Below are 18,521 nucleotides of genomic sequence, written 5' to 3' on the forward strand. Positions count from 1 at the left end.
TGCTCCAGAGAAGCGGACACGGAGCAATGGATCCAAACTACAAGAAAGAAGATTCCACCTAAACATTAGGAAGAACTTCCTGACAGTAAGAGCTGTTCGACAGTGGGATTTGCTGCCAAGGAGTGTGGTGGAGTCTCCTACTTTGGAGGTCTTTAAGCAGAGGCTTGACAACCATATGTCAGGAGTGCTCTGATGGTGTTTCCTGCTTGGCAGGGGGTTGGACTCGATGGCCCTTGGGGTCTCTTCCAACTCTAGGATTCTATAATTCTAACTTAACTGTAGTATGATTAAATACTGTAGAATAGTTTGACTAGTGAAAATATCTGTTCAACCCCAACTTCAGAGCAAATTTAGATTTCTGATAACATTTTAATAAATTTTATCTTTACAGGATATTTTATTACCCACATGTAGAAAATGATAATTTTTCTCTGTGTTTAGCTTGTTGTTTTACTTGTACAAGACAGGCTCTCAAAGACACTTTCTGAGATTCAACTGGATAGTTGCATTTTCCAGCTCAGTACAGCCTGCCAAGCTCATGCTCCGTTTGTGTTTTTACAGATTGTGGGCTGCTCATTGCAGAAAGATACAGCTGAAAAAGGGTAGGCATCTTTACATTCTACTTTATGTCCAGAAATTCTCAGATGGTGTTTCTTTTAAATAACAACCTGGGAAACCAGAGCATACAAATCCCTCTTCCAGGGAATCCTTGTAAACAAGCGTTCTCCCTTTCACATATGGCAGTTTCCTGTCTCTCAGGGCTTCCCAGTTGATTTCAGTAAGGAATGTGTGCATAGGAACATGAGTCCTGGTGAGCAGGAAGACTTCTATGTCTATCACAGGTGGGGTGCTGAATTGGAAAGAAGAGGTAGGCTTCAAAGATAGTTTGAGAGAGATGAAAAAGTATAAGATGCTGTCTTATTAATTGTGACTTCTCTATATGTACATGTGTTCTATCTCTGTAGGCTTTTGATTCTAAAAATAAAATTGTGGCTTTGTCATCTAGATTTGCATTATCTGTTATGCTGCAAATATGCTGTGAAATAGACATGTTTGCAGTATTATGTTAATTTACAAGCATGGAAATGCTTTCTCTGTAATACATTCATAACGGTGTAATCTTAATACATTGTAAAGTAATGAGGCCAAGACAAGTAAACTCGGTTATAATAATAATAATAATTTATTATTTATACCCCGCCCATCTGGCTGGGCTTCCCCAAACACTCTGCGCGGCTTCCAAAAGAATATTAAAATACTATAATACATCAAACATTAAAAGCTTCCCGAAACAGGGCTGCCTTCAGATGTCTTCTAAAAGCCTGGTAGTTGTTGTTCTCTTTGACATCTGGTGGGAGGGCGTTCCACAGGGAAGGCGCCACTATCGAGAAGGCCCTCTGCCTGGTTCCCTGTAACTTGGCTTCTCACAGTGAGGGAACTGCCAGAAGGCCCTCGGTGCTGGACCTCAGTGTCCTAGGTTAAAGTCCTAGGTTCATTTTACAGTACGTTCATCTGTTCCAACTTGAAACTGTTTAAGTATTATAGCTACGATTTTCAGAGGATCTTGTCTATCAAATGCCATTTTCTTAAATTTGTCTTAATGTTATTTTTTTTATTCAGATGGGTCATCTAATCATGTTTACAACTACCAGCCATGTGATCACCCACGTCAGCCTTGTGACAGCTCATGTCCCTGTGTAATTGCTCAAAATTTCTGTGAGAAGTTCTGTCAGTGCAGTTCAGAATGTAAGTCATTTTGGAAATGGGTATATTGTATGAGAGTCAATGCTTCAATGAGTTGGTGGAATTTAAAAGCTCTGTAAAGTTTCATGTCTTGTAGGGATGGAAGTGTTCGGACCAAACTAGATGCAGTGTTCCTCACCAAATACGTTAGGGGTTTGCAGATGGTGAAAAGTTTAAAGGGCTCTGTCCCAGGAAGTTCTGAGAGAGCAATTTTGCTATGACTATTTTCAAATTTGGCTTTTGTCTACATCCTTTTTTTGGCATGTTAAAGAAAGTTATTGTTGCTATATGAGAAATGAAGATAGCTCCAGCTACGTACAGGCAACTCCCCATTTGCATGTGTTCAAGGCACGCACAACCACCGACATGTGCACTGTTTTCGGATCCGGAAGGGGGCGGGCTGACACACACAGTGCCTCAGAACACAACCCCCATGCCAATAGGGAGTTGCCTGTAGATGATTGCCTATTTGAAAATACTGTCTGCCACTTCAAAGATTTATCAGGTCTCATGTTGCATGAAATAAATTTACTAGTGTGAAAATAAATTTATTTTAATGTACTAAGCATATCAAATTGAAGCTTAAATGACATTTGTAACTTTTCAGATGAACAAAATTCAGGTACAGGGCAGGTCTGTTCCATGCAAAATACAATGTTGGCCAAGCTGCTCATTCTTCCTGCTTTGTTCTTCTTAAAGGCCAAAACAGGTTTCCCGGATGCCGCTGCAAAGCTCAGTGCAACACGAAGCAGTGTCCTTGCTACTTGGCTGTGCGTGAGTGTGATCCAGACCTTTGCTTGACATGCGGAGCAGCAGATCACTGGGACAGCAAAAATGTGTCTTGCAAGAACTGCAGCATTCAGCGAGGATCCAAAAAGGTGCTTCCACTTTTTATTCTAATCCCCAACAGCTCAGGAAAATGCCTCCCACGTATAAAAGCAAGTTCTTTCTTGGCCAACAGTTTGGAATATGGTTTCTACTTAAACCAAATTGTATAGCACCACGTAGATTCCTTTAGAACTTTCACATTGGCTGTTTCTAATTTTTGACCCCAAGGGTGATTAACGCTTGTAATTCGTTTCATGGGATGCTGGAAATGGTGGGTTGGGTATTTCCTCTCACATGACCTCCGGCAGGAGCAGAGACTTGTGGGAGGCAGGCATTTCCTCCTCAGTTTTTTCTCCTGCCTGACTCAGTAGTATGTTTCGCCTGGCTCTCCTGCCTCTTCAGATAAGTTTTTCAATTTGGATCTCATTTTATTGTTGCTTTATTTTATCTAATCTTCCTTAGTTTTAGCAACTTAACACCTGTCTTTGAGTCTTGCACGCATACACACGCACGCACAAAATATTTTTTAGAATATATATCTTCCAAAAAATATTTTGTCCCTCCCTGCCACCATTTTTTCCCTTTAGCAACCTTAGTTCTTGTCGTTTTTAGTTTATTTAGTTTACTTTCTTGCAGAGCATCCTTGTATACTGCTCTCCTACAGGGTCACTGAATGTGCTTGTTTTTTGCACACTGTGGCTCCGTTTTGCCATGTGCCATTTTACAGATCAGATTTAAAGATAAGTTTGGGGGGGGCGGAATCCTACCTGAAGTTTTTTGCAATTGCATCTCACTTTCAGTGGCCGCTGGCTCCATATCACCACCTCATTTCTTTGGTGATTTCTACAGCCTTTAGCCATTATTTTCTGTATCATTTAAGGCTTCATATTGACTGCTCTCCTAGTCAGTGGTACAGCAGAAGGAGAAGGGGTTATTGTTCCTCAGCAGTATATTTTCCTGCCGGTTCGCAGTTGTGGTGACGGAGTGAGCAGGCACTGATAGATTGCTTCTGAACCTCCTAGTTAAGGAGTGATTCATTCATTCATTCATTCATTATTATTCTTTACGCTTATTATTCTGTGACTTGCAGTCTATTTCCTCCTAGTCCACTTGTGACAGCATTGGAGAGACGTATATTTTTCCTTTTCCCATAGTCCACTTTTGTGGCATTGGAAGTGAACGCTGCTCAGTCTGCCCTGTGTGGCTGCGTGCAGAACAACTTCATTGGTTTCCATTTATTGATTTATTATGGAGCCTCTGCAAGGAGCCCCTGAACCTCTTCCCAGAAAGGCTAAACAAAAGCTTAAACACGTCCTACCCTCTAAGGGAAATGGGCGCAATGAAGCTTCTACTACTTCTGTTGCCCCAAGAAAAAATATTTCGACTGCAGTTTTATTGCAAGCTAATGAGCCTGGCCCTCCACAGACTCCAGTTCATAGGAATCAGTCTGTGTGTGTTGCTGTTGATTCTGCTCTTCCACCCTCTGTTACTGGAAGGGACGTTATGGAAGATATATCTGATTCTGAACCAGAAATGTTAGGATTCACGGATGACCAGGGTGCAAAAGGGTCTTTAACATCACTCTCAGACCAGGCCACGCTTCCTCAGCTCCCATCTTTCCATTCACTCTAATTGAACAGTTGAAACAGGCACCGATTGCTTCATTATCAGAGGATTTACAGTTTAACATACAACCTAAAAAATCTACCTCTGTGGTTAAAAAGGTGACCTCCTCTCAACGTGTGGTTAAATCAAGGGGGGACGGGCCTCTGTGCCCAATCCATTTACTTCTATGGGGGATGCTGAGGATGTAGCACTTTCTTCCCAAATATCTTTTCTAGAGTCAGAAATTGAGGCGGAGTGGATTGATAGTTCTGTCTTTCCACTAGATTGTTCCAGGAAGCTTAATGCTCCCATTTTAAAACGCAAAATAATGCATGCACTGGAAATGGCCCCCAAGCCTACCACAATTCCCGATCCTGCCTCTGAAAGTCCAGTTACTTTGCTCATTGATAACCATACAAAATCTAACTATATGCTAGTTCCTTCAGTGCTAAAAACAGTAGTCAAATCAGAGTTGGATTCCCCTATGCAGTCCAAAAAGAATTTATCTCTAGCCTGTAAACTATATGATCTGGATCCTGACTTCATATCATATATTAAGAAACCTACAGTAGATAGTCCTGTTTTACTTTTGTCTTCTTGGAATCTTGTTCCTAAAGAAAGAGACGCCCAATTGAAGGATGTAACTGATAGGAAGTTGGAGTTTGCACTTCGAAAAATCCATGCTGCAGCTGCCCTGTCTATAAGGGCATCTTGCGCGGCATCTTCCTCTGCACATGCTGGCATTGTGTGGCTCACGGACCTTTTGCACTCCCTTCCCCCAGGTGCCATTCATCAGCGCCAAGCCATTTCTAAACCTCTACAAGCACAAGCCTTATGGCAGACGCAACTATGGACACACAATCTGCAACTAGAGCGATGGCCTCTCAAATAGTGGCACACTGCGTGCTTTGGCTTAAGAACAGGCATGCTGATTCCGCGTCCAAAGTAAAGCTCTCTACTGTGTCCTTTGCTTAGGAGCAAAGTTCACTTCAGTTTCCTTAGCTAGAGGGATTAGGGCGTGCATTTCCTTAGCTTATGATACTATGAAATTGCCCCCCCCCCCCATCTCATATTTTGCTCAGTCCTCTGGGTCAGCCTTGACTTCTGCTGCCTTTATGGCTGATGCCACTTTAATAGAGAGTTGTAGGGCAGCCACTTGGTCTCCCCCTTCCACTTTCACTAGGCATTGTGAGTTAAACTAAATGTCTTCAGCTCAGGCAGCTTTTGGCCGTTTATACCAAGTTTGGTAATCAGTGTGTCAGCCGTGTGGACCCACCCAGTTATTGGGAAGTGCTGTGGTATGGTATGTCCCAATCCACTGTTCCCAGCGTCCCATGAAATAAATAGAACAATTTGCTTACCTGAAGTGTAGATTTGTGAAATCAGGACGCTGGGGACAGTGGAACCATCCCTGTGATGGTCTGCAGTCACACTGGTTTTTTCCCTATAAGAGGGGCACTCAGTTGCTGCTCTATTTATTGATGTATGAGCCGGGAAGGGAGGCAGGCTGCTATTCTTTCAGGTGCTTCGGTGAACATTGCTGCTTGGCAAATCCAAAAAACTGAGGAAGTGCCTGCCTCCCACAAGTCTTTGCTCCTGCCTGAGGTCATGTGAGAGGAAATACCCAATCCACTCTCCTCAGTGTCCCCATTTCACAAATCTACACTTCAGGTAAACCAGTCTTTCCTTTTAACTGCTTAATGATGACAACAGCAAGTGGGGATTTGTACAGACACCACGACTTGTGATTGTAGGTTCATGCCTGTGTGAACTGCTTCCGTGCAAAAACCACCTGCACTCTAATAAGGATTGCTCCATAATACTGCCAAATATGGGTTAACTACCCCCCCCCCAATCCTAGGCCACCTTTGAAGAATTTGTTCATGATACAGTGGTGTCTCGCAAGACGAAAAGAATCCGTTCTGTGATTCTCTTCATCTAGCGGTTTTTTCGTCTTGCGAAGCAAGCCCATTGAAGGATTAGCGGATTAGCGCTATTAGTGGCTTTTAGCGGCTTATCTGCTGATCGGATCAGCTGATAAGCGGCTTAGAAAAAGGGGGGGAGGAAAAAAAACCAGCAGGAACTCGCAAGACATTGTCGTCTTGCGAAGCAAGCCCATAGGAAATTTGTTTTGCGAAGCACCTCCAAAACGGAAGACTCTTTCGTCTAGCGAGTTTTCCGTCTTGCGAGGCATTCGTCTTGCGGGGCACCACTGTAGCTTAAGTAGCTTAGTTTGCATGTAATGCTAAGCCCCAAACCATGATGTTGCACACAGAGGCAAGGATGCAGGTTCCTTATCCAGCGATCACGTAGCAGCACTCCTCTCCCAGACCTGCTGCTCCCTGGCTTCTTGGGGCTAAGCTATGGCTTAGTGTTGTTTGAACTTGGGCTCATGGTTTGTCTTGCTCTAGACATACCATGAGAAGCCAGCAAGGTTTGTTCTTACAACTTGAGGTTTCTGGGGAAGACAAATCGCAAGCTTGGGTTCAGGTGTAATGCTAAGACAAGCCATAGTTTAGCCCCAGGTAGAATGGCCTGGGAGTGGGCTGCTGCTGCTGCTGCTGCTGCAATCCTTGCTCCAGGAACCCACAAATGTGTTTGTTCACACTAAGCTGTGGTTTGTCTTATTGTTATGTGTGAACTGGGCCATTCTTGTAGCAGGCAGGAAACTGGGGGGAGGGGAGCATTCAAGAACTGGCTTTGTACTTGCTGTTGAATTCCTGCTCCCATCAGCCCCAGCCACTGGGGGGGGGGGTCAGGGGTCAGGACTGGTGGGAGCTGCAGTCCCACGTCAGGAGAGTCACAGATTCCCTGCTCTAGGGATTGCTACATTAATTTCAACAGAAATTAGCAGATTCAGAATTCTTGTGAACAGGTAGTTCTAAAGTAACATAACTACCAAGAAGACTGCTACCTAATCTTTCATTTGTCACTTGCAAAGCCCTTCCTATATCCCAATACTGAACTTCCCTCTTGCTTGCTTTCCCACTTGTGGCAGTGCTAGAGAGATCTCTACAGCAGAGATGCACAGCTCAAAAAACTTCTAAGTTCTGTTCATTATTTAATGTCTGAAAAGTGGCCACATGCTTTTTAAATAATAATTTTATGTATTTAAATAAAACCAGGATTAGAGGTTATGGCAATATAATTCACATATTATTAATCTCCAGGTACTGATTTTGGTGGGAAAATAAACTACATGACAGTAGAGCTGTGAGCACACACAGCAGCAGAGGTGAACTAGTTTTATAAAATAAATGCTATACACTGCTAGAAGAATGGTCTACGGCCTGTCTTACATGGGAGCATGCTCTGCAGGGATTAGCTCTTGGGATCCTTCTGTACCACCTGAGACAGTCATTGTGACACATTGAGACACCCAGGTTCCATTCCTGGCGGCGTGGCTTGCAGAACAGGACTCCTTCTAGCAAGGAAGCTTTGGGGAGGAGATGGAACATGCCAGCCCTTCTGTGAGTCTCAGCCAGAGTGTGACACTATTCACCCAAGTAGACTGCTGACAGGAACATTTGTCGTCAGCAAAGCAAGTGTTACTTTACTCCAGCTGGTTTCCTTTTCTGTCACAGCTGCATATGTATTTGGATAGAGTTACATCTTTTCTGCATGTTTAAGGGGCTTCCTTTTTCATTCTGCTAGCATTTGCTGCTAGCACCTTCTGATGTGGCAGGCTGGGGCATTTTCATTAAGGATCCAGTGCAGAAAAACGAATTCATCTCTGAATATTGTGGTGAGGTAAGAAACAAAATTTGAATAAAGTTAGCCTTTTCATCTACTACTTTATAATCCAATCTTCAGGAAAGTCCTCTGTATTGCATGCCTCTTAGTTAATACAGTGGACCTTCCGGATACGAACTTAATTTGTCGCGGGGGTCCGTACTTACCCCCAAAAATCCTTATCAGGAGGCACCACTTCTGCACATGTGTGCACAGCAAAACCCAGAAGTATACATTTTCTGGGTTTGCTGCATTCGTAACTCAAAACTATGTTACCAGAAGGTAACATAACCCAGGGTGCCCCTGTAATTCTGCTGTGTGTCAAGCTGCAGTTCCTCAGCCCTTCTTCAAATAAATCATGACTTTGAGAGACGGCAGGGACAGATGTGAAAAAGAGAGTAACTTGATTTTTATGCTGTTGGTGCAGATAGCCTAAAGCAGTAGCAGACTTGCAAATGCTGACGGAATGTGGTGGTGGAGGATGATAAATTACTATTTTTTTTAAAAACCCACCTTCCTATTTACATGATAAGATGCCTTTCAGGGTGTACCAATAAGCAATACAAATCTTCAATAAAAATGTATCAACTTTATTGTTTTAACATATCAGCATGAAGTACTGCATGCCCAAGGTTTAAACTGAGTATTAGGATACTCTTTCTCTATAATCTTATTAAAAGTCAGTTTTGGCATGCAACTGCTGGAAATATCTAAATATAGTGTTACCTTGTTTCCCGAACTCAATCCATTCTGGAAGTCCATTCAACTTGTAAAACGTTCATAAACCAAGGCGCAGCTTCCAATTGGTTGATTAGCCCTGGAAATAATGCTGACAGCCGAAATTGACATTTGGGTTCCAAAAAACGTTCGCAAACTTACTTCCGGGTTTGCGCCATTCGGGAGCCGATTTGTTTGGGAGCCAAGCCGTTTAGGAACCAAGGTACCACTGTATCTGAATGCACCTGCCTAGAAGGCACACAGGTTTGATCCAGCTTTGAGTCCTGTGAGACTTTCTGCAAAAGTTGCCAAAAGGCAGTTTCTCTACTCAACTGCTAAATCAGCAATCGTGTAAAGATAGCTGGTAATTTGGGGGATGAGAGACAGTTCTGTTTGTGCATGTTACCAAAACAATGTCAAATAAATTTTCCTTTCAGATAATTTCTCAGGATGAAGCAGACAGACGAGGCAAAGTATATGACAAATATATGTGCAGTTTTCTCTTCAATCTGAATAATGGTATGTGTGCTACTCTTAATCCCTCCACTATTTAGCCTCTCTTGGGATATGAAAAATTGCTTGCTTTCATGTGACTGTTTCCAGCCAAGTGCATCCTCAGGTTTCAGACAGTAGGAGGGGCATGGGATCAGAACAGCATTTATATTTAAATTAGTTACCTTGTTGGGGGTGTCAACATGTAGTCCAGACTTGCATAGATCGTTACAGCAAACCTTTTTAGGTGGTGTGATAAACAAGGCTGGTATATAAGGAAAGCAGAGCCGTGACGTAGCCTGTGGGGGAGGGGGCGGAGGAGTGGTTGCTGCTGAAAACAGCTTCTCCATGTGAACCAGGAAGTGACCTCTCCAGACAATGGAACATCTTTTCTGAGAGCCAGTGTGGTGTAGTGGTTAAGAGCAGTAGTCACGTAATCTGGGGAACCGGGTTCGCGTCTCCGCTCCTCCACCTGCAGCTGCTGGGTGACCTTGGGCCAGTCACACTTCTCTGAAGTCTCTCAGCCCCACTCACCTCACAGAGTGTTTGTTGTGGGGGAGGAAGGGAAAGGAGAATGTGAGCCGCTTTGAGACTCCTGAAGGGGAGTGAAAGGCGGGATATCAAATCCAAACTCTTCTTCTTCTTCTTCTTACCTCTGTGGCTGCAATCTCCTGGGTGACAGTCTTCCAGATAGCAATTTCAGTGAATATTGCCATAGTATCCTTTTTTCAGTCTGTTGCAGACATTTTAACAACAGTCTTTCTATTTAGATTTTGTGGTTGATGCAACAAGGAAGGGTAACAAAATAAGATTTGCAAACCATTCAGTCAATCCCAACTGCTATGCAAAAGGTGAGTGTTTATACATTTTATGGGAGTATAGCTAAATGAGCAAGGAATCCGATTAGCACTCAAGATATTTAAAAAGGAGAGAGGTTTATAAAGCCTTGCACCAACTTCACTTTTTGTTTTACAGTTATGATGGTTAATGGAGATCACAGAATAGGCATATTTGCTAAGCGAGCCATTCAGACTGGTGAAGAACTGTTTTTTGATTATAGGTATGTATAGCGTGTTCAATACCAACCACATTTCTCATTCAACAGCCCAACTTTATCAAGTGTTTCAGTGTTTAGGTCTTGGGAATGCAACCTGCTGATCATTTTACCAAGAAGGAAATGCTGAAAGTGTGGTAGCCAAAGAACTAGCAGATGACAGAAATGATTGACTACAGGAGTCATTTCTGTGCCACCCAGAAAATGTTTCTGCCCTGACACCCAACAGCACTTGCTCCAGTCTGGGATCTTCCACAACTGCCCTGCTAATCTGACTTGACTCATGTAGAGGTTTTGAGTGGTAAACTCAATTTGCAGACAAATTGCTTTTCATCTTTATTTTTCCTTTTATTTTGACACTTTAGAAACTCCTAAATCTAACAAATCATTTTGTACTTTGTTTCAGATACAGCCAGGCTGATGCCCTCAAGTATGTAGGCATTGAAAGAGAAATGGAGATCCCTTGATACCAACTACCTCTTCTGTAAAACAGCTGCCTTATCTTCAGGAGTTTCTAGTACTGTGGGCAATTTTTTTTGAAGATTGAATTGATGCAATTTCAAATGCAGAATTTGCAAAGTACTGTACCTGTAATTTATAGTGACAAATTTTAAATCAACTTTTTATTGCCTTCTCACCAGCTGCAACCCTGTTTTGTACCATTGAACTTTTGCAATAATGCAGTATGGTACATTTTTAAACCTTGAATAAAGGATACTTGAACTTTGAATTTAAGTGGTCTACTTCCATCATTAATCCAGGTCCAAGGCTGGATGAAAGTGTGTTTGAGCTTTTGGGTGAGAAAAAGCTCATGTTAGGTACTCACCATGACAGATCAAACTGAATGTAATTGATTCTCCTGTAGTAAAGCCTGTAACTATCGTTTGCAGCTACTGCTAGCAAACTGTCCCGGCTCCAGAAAGGAAGAATGTTGAATCAAAAACATACTTGAGCTTACAGCCGGGGTGGATTCAACCTAAGATGACAACAAGAATCAGCATGCTTGGCAGAACTTGGAGGCATAGGTTCAAATCCATGAACCCCCATGAAACTTTCACCAGTAACCACCCTTCACGTGATTTTTTTAAGCAGAGGTTGGAAGGCCACCTGTCCTGGATGCTTTAGTTGAAGATTCCTGAATTGCAGTGGGTTGGACTAGATGACCCTCGGGGTCACTTCCAACTTTGATTCTATCATCACTCTTACAGGTTTGCAATTTTCATCCCTTTTCCCATCTTCAATCAACAGCACAATGAGCAGTGAGGGCCTCAAGTATAGCTGTCCTTGATCACACAGGTGACTTTGTCTCCCTAAACATCTGCTTGATTGTAGAGGATCTAAAGTAAGAATAAATGTTTTCATAATTTTGTGACATTTGACATTTATCCACTGAACTTAAACTATCAAATGCATCTTTGTGAAGTCATCTCTGTAAAGCACCCAACAAATAAGAACTAATTTTAAATCTTCCCAGAATACCCAAAGATTTGTGTATTATCACAGAATCATCCAACCTCTCCTTAAAAACCTCCAAGGAAGGCACTGGCTGTTGACGTTCAAGAGCAGGCTGGTTAGACTTGGGCGAACTGAGCAGGCATCAGGATACATAATAGGAGCTTGAAGAAGGGATAGCTGCAGAATCTGGGTAGACCCGCACAATTTGGCTGAGCTTGCCCCAAGAAATGCCTCCACCTTTGTAGTACTTCTGCAGTAGTAAACAAAACAGGAGGAAGGGAGGCATCAGGTTCATGACAAGCTCCCTGTTGTTACTGGAAGGTTCAATGAAGTGCTGAAGCAGCTGCTGCTTTAGAAAAGGCAAATTTGCAGTGTGTTTTGGTGGCAGCAGGGACACGGGTGGTGCTGTGGGTTAAACCACAGAGCCTAGGACTTGCTGATCAGAAGGTTGGCGGTTCAAATGCCCATGACGGGGTGAGCTCCCTTTGCTCGGTCCCAGCTCCTGCCAACCTAGCAGTTTGAAAGCACGTCAAAGTGCAAGTAGATAAATAGGTACCGCTCCGGCGGGAAGGTAAACGGTGTTTCCGTGCGCTGCGCTGGTTCGCCAGAAGCAGCTTAGTCATGCTGGCCACATGACCTGGAAGCTGTATGCCGGCTCCCTCAGCCAATAAAGCGAGATGAGCGCCGCAACCCCAGAGTCGGCCATGACTGGACCTAATGGTCAGGGGTTCTTTACTTTGGTGGCAGCAAGCCTTATTCCAAGCAATGAGATTGGGTGTATCACAGCAACCGTGTTTGAGACAGCCACCATAGCAGGCCTCACAGATGACCAGGGTTGTTCTAGAGAATGAGGCAGCTGCCATTAAGCTGTTAAAAACAAGTGTGGCTGCTGCCAAGTCAGCACACATACTTGAGACTCATGAAACACACAGTATTAGTCATAAGGACTGAAGTAAAAAGCAGAGGCTTAAAAAAATCAGCTGCCCGTATAAAAAGCAGGAAATGGACCTACTTCAGTGGCCCTACTTCCTTGAATTTGTGTGCATTTCCTGCCTTGTACGCTAGGTAGCCACAATAGCCCCTTTGATGGACCATCATCCACTAAGAATGCTCCAACCATTAGGCTCAATAACCTGAACAATCTTAATTGGCATAGATTTATTATTAAAAACTGAAATCATTTTAACTTAGGTCCAAATTTCTACCTGATTTCTCTGCAGTGTTTATATGCAACTGACAAACTTTAAAATTTCTAAAAATTAGAATTGCTCAAAGCTGTCTCTGTATTTTAATGACCATAAACTGTGTTCATAGCATCTTGTCATGAGTCACTATGCTTGAAGTTTGAATCATCTGCAATGCCATGTCACATGTCCCTGTATCTGTAAATAATCATGGCGAGTTTCCATATACAGAACCATCCTGGGGCTTTAAAGTCAGTGTGTGTAATATGGCCAGGCAGCTGCTTGTGTGCCCCAAATATCACATGCCCCCATACCTGATGATTATGATGATGCATTCATCCACCTGGGTATAACTGGTGATTCTATGAAAGGGCATGATTATTGGGAAAAGGTGGATTTGTAACACCAATATTAATTTCAGATGGCAGATGGATTTTCTGGCCAAGGAAATATTCCTTTAAACTCCCTCTCACTTTTCACATTGCAATAAAAGTTTTGGGCAAACTTCACTTTTCCAGTACCTGCAACCAGACTTTGATATCACTAGAAGCAATACGAAAAGCAAAACAGGACTAGTTTATCTGGCTTTCATAATTATACCTTTTATTTACATTTAAGAAAGAACTCATGGAACTTAACAATAAAACCAAATGCAACTTGTACAGAAAGTTTTAAGTTTTTATTTATCACACATTAAAAAATGAAACACACTATACAAATGATTTTATAGCAGATTACACATGGGCCAAATCAGACTCTCTCAAACTGCTGCCAACATGTATGTATAAATGCTGCCTGGCAACAACTGTTGCTGTATAGCCAATGTATTGATTTAAATGCAAGTAGCATGCAACCTCCAAGGGAGGTTTCAGATTCCTTTCTGTTCTTAAATTAGGTTAAATGGCATTGGTGTCCATATTTACATACTTGAAATGTATCAATCCTGAGCAGGTCTGATGTAATTCCAAGACTGGCAGATGGAACTCCTAGTCTTGGTTATAAAAATGGAGGTCCAGACGGCAGCAGGCCAACAAGTTCTGTTCTCATTTCTTCAATCACTTAACTACTTGCTACCCAGACAGCTGCTGAGAACCGTTAAGCCAAGTAACTGTAGGTGTCCTTCTCGCCATCCACTCGCTCCAAGTATTCCTTCTCTATTAGAATGTCAATGCACTTCTGAAAACAGAAATATGTGACATTGGTCATAGCCATTTTAGGAAAAAGAAAAAAGTACCGTACTTTTCTGTCCCTATTTTTGGGGAGTCCAATTTAAGAAAATGGGGCGAGATCTATCCGTGTATAAGAAGCCCCCAAATTTTGGACATTATTTTTTAGGGGGAAAGCCTAGTCTTATATACAGAAATATACAGTATGTAAACTACAGCACTATGCTGTAGTACAACTTCAGTATTGTAGTATTTTTTTAATGGGACTTAGGTAGCAATAGAGGGGGAACAGGCTAGAGGCAGTAGCACCGGCATCCCAAGTCTGAACCAAGTTAAATGTCCTCAGAGACGACATAAGCGCAGCAGGCACTGCATGGAGCCAGAGGTTCTGCTGGGTCTCATCTGAGCAGCACAGGAGTACAGTCAGCCCACAACTTAGACACATTTAGCTTGTGCACAATCATTTTCACATGCTTGGCAAAATAGTAATAAATAAAAAGAGGGTGGGCATCTGGGGAAAAAGACTTTGGGCAATCCCACCTGCCATCGCTACCAATGTATTTTGACTATACGCAATTCTGGCTTTAGGCGTGATCCCCTGTGTAAGTTGAGGGCTTACTATATCCAAAAAAGAATTTTTCAGTCACGGGAAAAAGAAAGCACACCCTTGAATTCTGTGGTTTTACATGTGAGGGTATAATAACAACCATCTGCTCCTTAGCAGGTCTTAAATTTAGGTAAATACAACCTGAGATGAACAACACATGGCATATTACACTGTGTCATGATTTATTTCCCCAATACTAGCAGTCATCTGCATTTGATAACAGTAATCGTCGTTACAGCTGATAAAAAGTGTTTGTAAGAGTGCACAGAGCAACTTTCAAAAAACCACACACAACAACCATGGCTTTCTACAAGAACAATCTATGTAATTATAGTAGCTATGTAATTATATAATGATTGTGCACACACACACAAACAGGGGGAAGTGAGAGCGAGATTTTTTTTAGGGCAGGAAACCTTTCCAACTTGATTCCCTGCAAGGCATCAGAATGTGAACAGTGAAAAGAGTGAAGTCCTTTTTCAATGCAAAAGGCAGGCAACTTTTGCAAGAGCAAAGGAACAGCTGGTGCTGTTGTAACAAAAAATAGTCAAAGACAATACATTGGGAGGTAAGGAACGGTAGAGGGATCTCTACGTGGTGCTCTTGCACAAGAGCCTGGGGTGCATGTCCAGGAGTCACCTGAGCCTAGGTCAGTTTGCCAAAATTGCAGTTTTTCCTTGCCACTGCCCCACGACCCCGAGCACTGAAATGCAAGACGAAGCTGCCTTCTAGCAATCGTGGATCTACCTCCGTATTGTCTACACTGACTGGGCAGCTTGTGTCCAGAGAAGGAGCAAACTGGTAGTGTGGAGAGAGAGAGAGGTCACCCAGAACTTGTAGCCACACGTGACCAACCCACCAAAAATGCACTAACCAGCTTCTAGACAAGCACAGACTACAGATGCTGATTTTATTTCTTGGATTTGCTACAGAAAATCCATATTTAAATGGCATAGTATGAGCCGTGATTTGGATGGAGGTGATGTGAGATTAGACACTATGGAAACCTGTTGTGTGGATGCACCCTTTAAAGTGTTGCTGAAAGTTTTACATTGAAATATAATGAAACAGGATCAGACAGTGTCATAATTCTACTTGAAGCTTGGTATATTTTATGCTAATCCCTATTTTTCTGTATGTGGAAAGGGCTGCAGATGCATACTTCAGGAGAAAGATTTGTTTTTCCAACTACAAGATGGCTTTTTAGACAAACCTTTATTACTGGAACTCGTGGCTTGAACCTTGATGACAGTTGTGTGAGAACTTCTCCCAGCAACTGCTGGTGCTTCAGGACTTTTCTCATCTTCATAATCCTTACAATGGCAGCCTAGCATGCAAGGGGGGGGGGGGAGAGAGAGAGAATCGTTTTAGTCATCCAAGATCAGCCACGGGTTACCAAAGACTTCTGACCAATCACAATGGTTATTATGGAGACCGTGTTTTATAGAAAAACAAATCAATTTGGCCGTAGGAACATTTCAGCATAAATAGCCAATTTTACAGATTTCCCCCCTTCTTACTTTATTTCATAAAATTTATATACTGCAGTTTAAATGTTGCTCACTTATGTGTTTGGAACACACAATTTTAAATTCCTAGATGGCAGAATATTTCCTTTATAATATCACCTGAATTAAGTACCATATATACTCGAGTATAAGCCAACCCGAATATAAGCCGAGGCACCTAATTTTAGCACAAAAAACTGGGAAAACTTATTGACTCAAGTATAAGCCTGTTCACCACACCACAAACCTGGTGGTGGTGACAAAGGCAGAGGAGGAGGAAGGAACAGCCCGAAAAGGCTCCTTTCAGGCCACTCGTCCCTCTGCCGCTCGCAAGAGCAGGCATAGGAGCCGCGGTTGGGAGAGGCGCAGTGCAGCGTAGTGCCTCTCCCAATCGTGGCTCCTGTGCCTGCCCTTGCAAGAGGCGGGCGACGGGTCCAGCGGTGAGAAAGGGCTCCTTTCAGGCCACTCGTCCCTCCGCCGCCACCAGCCGCCTCACTCGAATGTAAGCCAAGGGGGGCTGTTTCAGCATAAAAAATGTGCTGAAAAAGTCGACTTATACTTGCGTATATATGGTAAATTTAAAAGCCAGCTCCGCCTTAGATATCCCACAAGATCAATGAGCAATTCCCTCAATCTACTCAAGAGACTGGAGAGCTCCCCCCTGGCTGTTGCATGGAGGAACCGGCCCTTTGGGACGGAGAGCTGGGAGTTAATGTGGGAGTCACTAAAATACCTGGGGGCAAGTGACGCCATGCTACTGCCTCAAGAAACCTTTTTGTTTGTTTGTTTAGATAAGCTGAAGCAGACATGTACTTTTATATGTACATTTGCTTTAAAAACTGTTGGTATTCATTTTATTATGTCTACTGTTTCTAAAATGTTTTCATTGCCATTTTAACGAGCATTGTATACCATTTTATAAAAGGTATTTAAATCCTGCAGGACTGCATTCTGTCCCATGGACACCTGAACAGCAGCAGGCATGTTCTGCGTGCAAAAGGGCCCTCCCTGCTCAATCCGGGGCCTCAGGCAGCTGCCCTGGGAAAGACTGGAGGTTTTCAAGAGCCTCTCTGAACAGACCAGGGCGAGATGGAGCAATGGGTCCAACTCTGGCATTTTCCTTTCTGCTTATAGCCATGAATCTGTACACTTCTGACACAAACCTCTGCCCAATATGTTACAATCCTGGGAATCAAGCCCCTTTAGCTCTTGTGGGGCTTCTCCAAAAAGAGTCTTCTGTAATTTCACTTTGCTAATCACCAATATTAACCACTGCAGAGGTAAGTTCTCTTAAAAGCAAAATTATTTCATAATTCTGCCAGCCATAAGAACAAAGAGAATCCCACTAAATAAAGATCAGCAATATTCAGAACTTCTGCACATGGTCCAAGTTCCTGAGCTACCTATTCCAAGTCACCTGGATTAGTAGTTTTCGGTCTTCCTCTATATTCTTATGTGTAGCTTCCTGTTCTTGTTTCTGCTCAGTCTTCATTGGCACATTAATGTTCACTCGCAATTTTTTGCTGCCAGGAGAAAGACAGATAAATTACTTTACAACGCACAGATAAAGAAAAACAACTATAGAACTACCTAGAAATTTTACTAGATAAAAAATGTATGAGCCCTATTCCACTTACTGGCTTTGCCTTTTTACTTTTCACTCCGGTGCATTGAGGAATGTTCTCCTTTGGCCGAGGGCTGCAGGCATCCTGGGGGTGGCCACAGCCTCTCCTTTCCCCCCTCCCCAGCACACAGGCTCCCTCCCTCCCTCAGCCACTCATTCTCCCTCTCCAACTCCCAGGCCACTGCCTGCCTAGGTCTCCTGGGCAAGAGAATGCCAGAAGGTCTTCTCGCAGGTGCTAAGGCAGCCCCATGCCAAAGGAAGAAGGCAGACTCTCCCTCCAGCGTGTTCTGTTTCAGCCCTCTGCCCAGGGCAGCTGGAGCATCTTGTGGAAGGCACTCAAAGACATGGACTTTGGTAGACTGAGAAACTGGATGGATGGACACCATGGATGGGCCCCTGGGACGGACACAGCAGGACTTCTCCTGCATTCTCATGACGTAGAAGGCTGCAATAAGACTTTAAATGGCAGGGGAAATGTGCTGGGAACTGGGGACAGGAAGGGGCTGCAGGGGAGACAATGCAATTGACACTGCTCTTTCCTGAGCATTTCCCTTCCCCCTTCTGAGTCCTCAAGATGGCTTGTTTATTTTGCCCCCATTTTCATTTTAAAAAACTGATATAAAGACATTTCCAAGGAGATGCAATGGTTCCAATTGTATTCTTTAAATATTCCTATATGTGCACTTTCTTACATTTATGCTTACTTGCAAGCCAACTTCTGTTGTTTAAACAACGCCAACTCAACCATTTAGAATCACGATATTAACATCCAAGTTATTTTCAAATATGACTAAACGAGGGCATTC

At 43.0% G+C, this 18,521-nt stretch overlaps 2 protein-coding genes across 9 annotated transcripts in view; one reads left to right on the forward strand and one right to left on the reverse strand.

The window, feature by feature from the left end:
• The window catches only part of EZH2 (enhancer of zeste 2 polycomb repressive complex 2 subunit), a 64,208-nt gene extending 53,307 nt beyond the window's left edge, over window positions 1-10,901 (forward strand). For 5 of the 6 annotated variants that reach the window (XM_082192804.1, XM_082192807.1, XM_082192805.1 and 2 more), the window contains 8 exons: window positions 562-602; window positions 1,621-1,746; window positions 2,443-2,621; window positions 7,831-7,926; window positions 9,063-9,144; window positions 9,888-9,968; window positions 10,093-10,177; window positions 10,578-10,901. In XM_082192804.1, coding sequence (XP_082048930.1) covers window positions 562-602; window positions 1,621-1,746; window positions 2,443-2,621; window positions 7,831-7,926; window positions 9,063-9,144; window positions 9,888-9,968; window positions 10,093-10,177; window positions 10,578-10,638 — 751 coding nt within the window. In that variant the 3' untranslated portion in view covers window positions 10,639-10,901. The remainder of the gene's footprint in view (window positions 1-561; window positions 603-1,620; window positions 1,747-2,442; window positions 2,622-7,830; window positions 7,927-9,062; window positions 9,145-9,887; window positions 9,969-10,092; window positions 10,178-10,577) is intronic. The other variant, XM_082192808.1, reaches the window with a different exon arrangement.
• A 2,566-nt stretch (window positions 10,902-13,467) lies between these two features.
• The window catches only part of CUL1 (cullin 1), a 47,378-nt gene continuing 42,324 nt past the window's right edge, over window positions 13,468-18,521 (reverse strand). For all 3 annotated transcript variants that reach the window (XM_082192800.1, XM_082192802.1, XM_082192801.1), the window contains exons 20-22: window positions 17,509-17,614; window positions 15,797-15,910; window positions 13,468-13,986 (exon numbers count right to left, since the gene is read on the reverse strand). In XM_082192800.1, coding sequence (XP_082048926.1) covers window positions 13,906-13,986; window positions 15,797-15,910; window positions 17,509-17,614 — 301 coding nt within the window. In that variant the 3' untranslated portion in view covers window positions 13,468-13,905. The remainder of the gene's footprint in view (window positions 13,987-15,796; window positions 15,911-17,508; window positions 17,615-18,521) is intronic.

This window comes from Podarcis vaucheri (genome assembly GCF_965113315.1).
Source record: "Podarcis vaucheri genome assembly, chromosome: 12".
NCBI lineage: Eukaryota > Metazoa > Chordata > Lepidosauria > Squamata > Lacertidae > Podarcis > Podarcis vaucheri.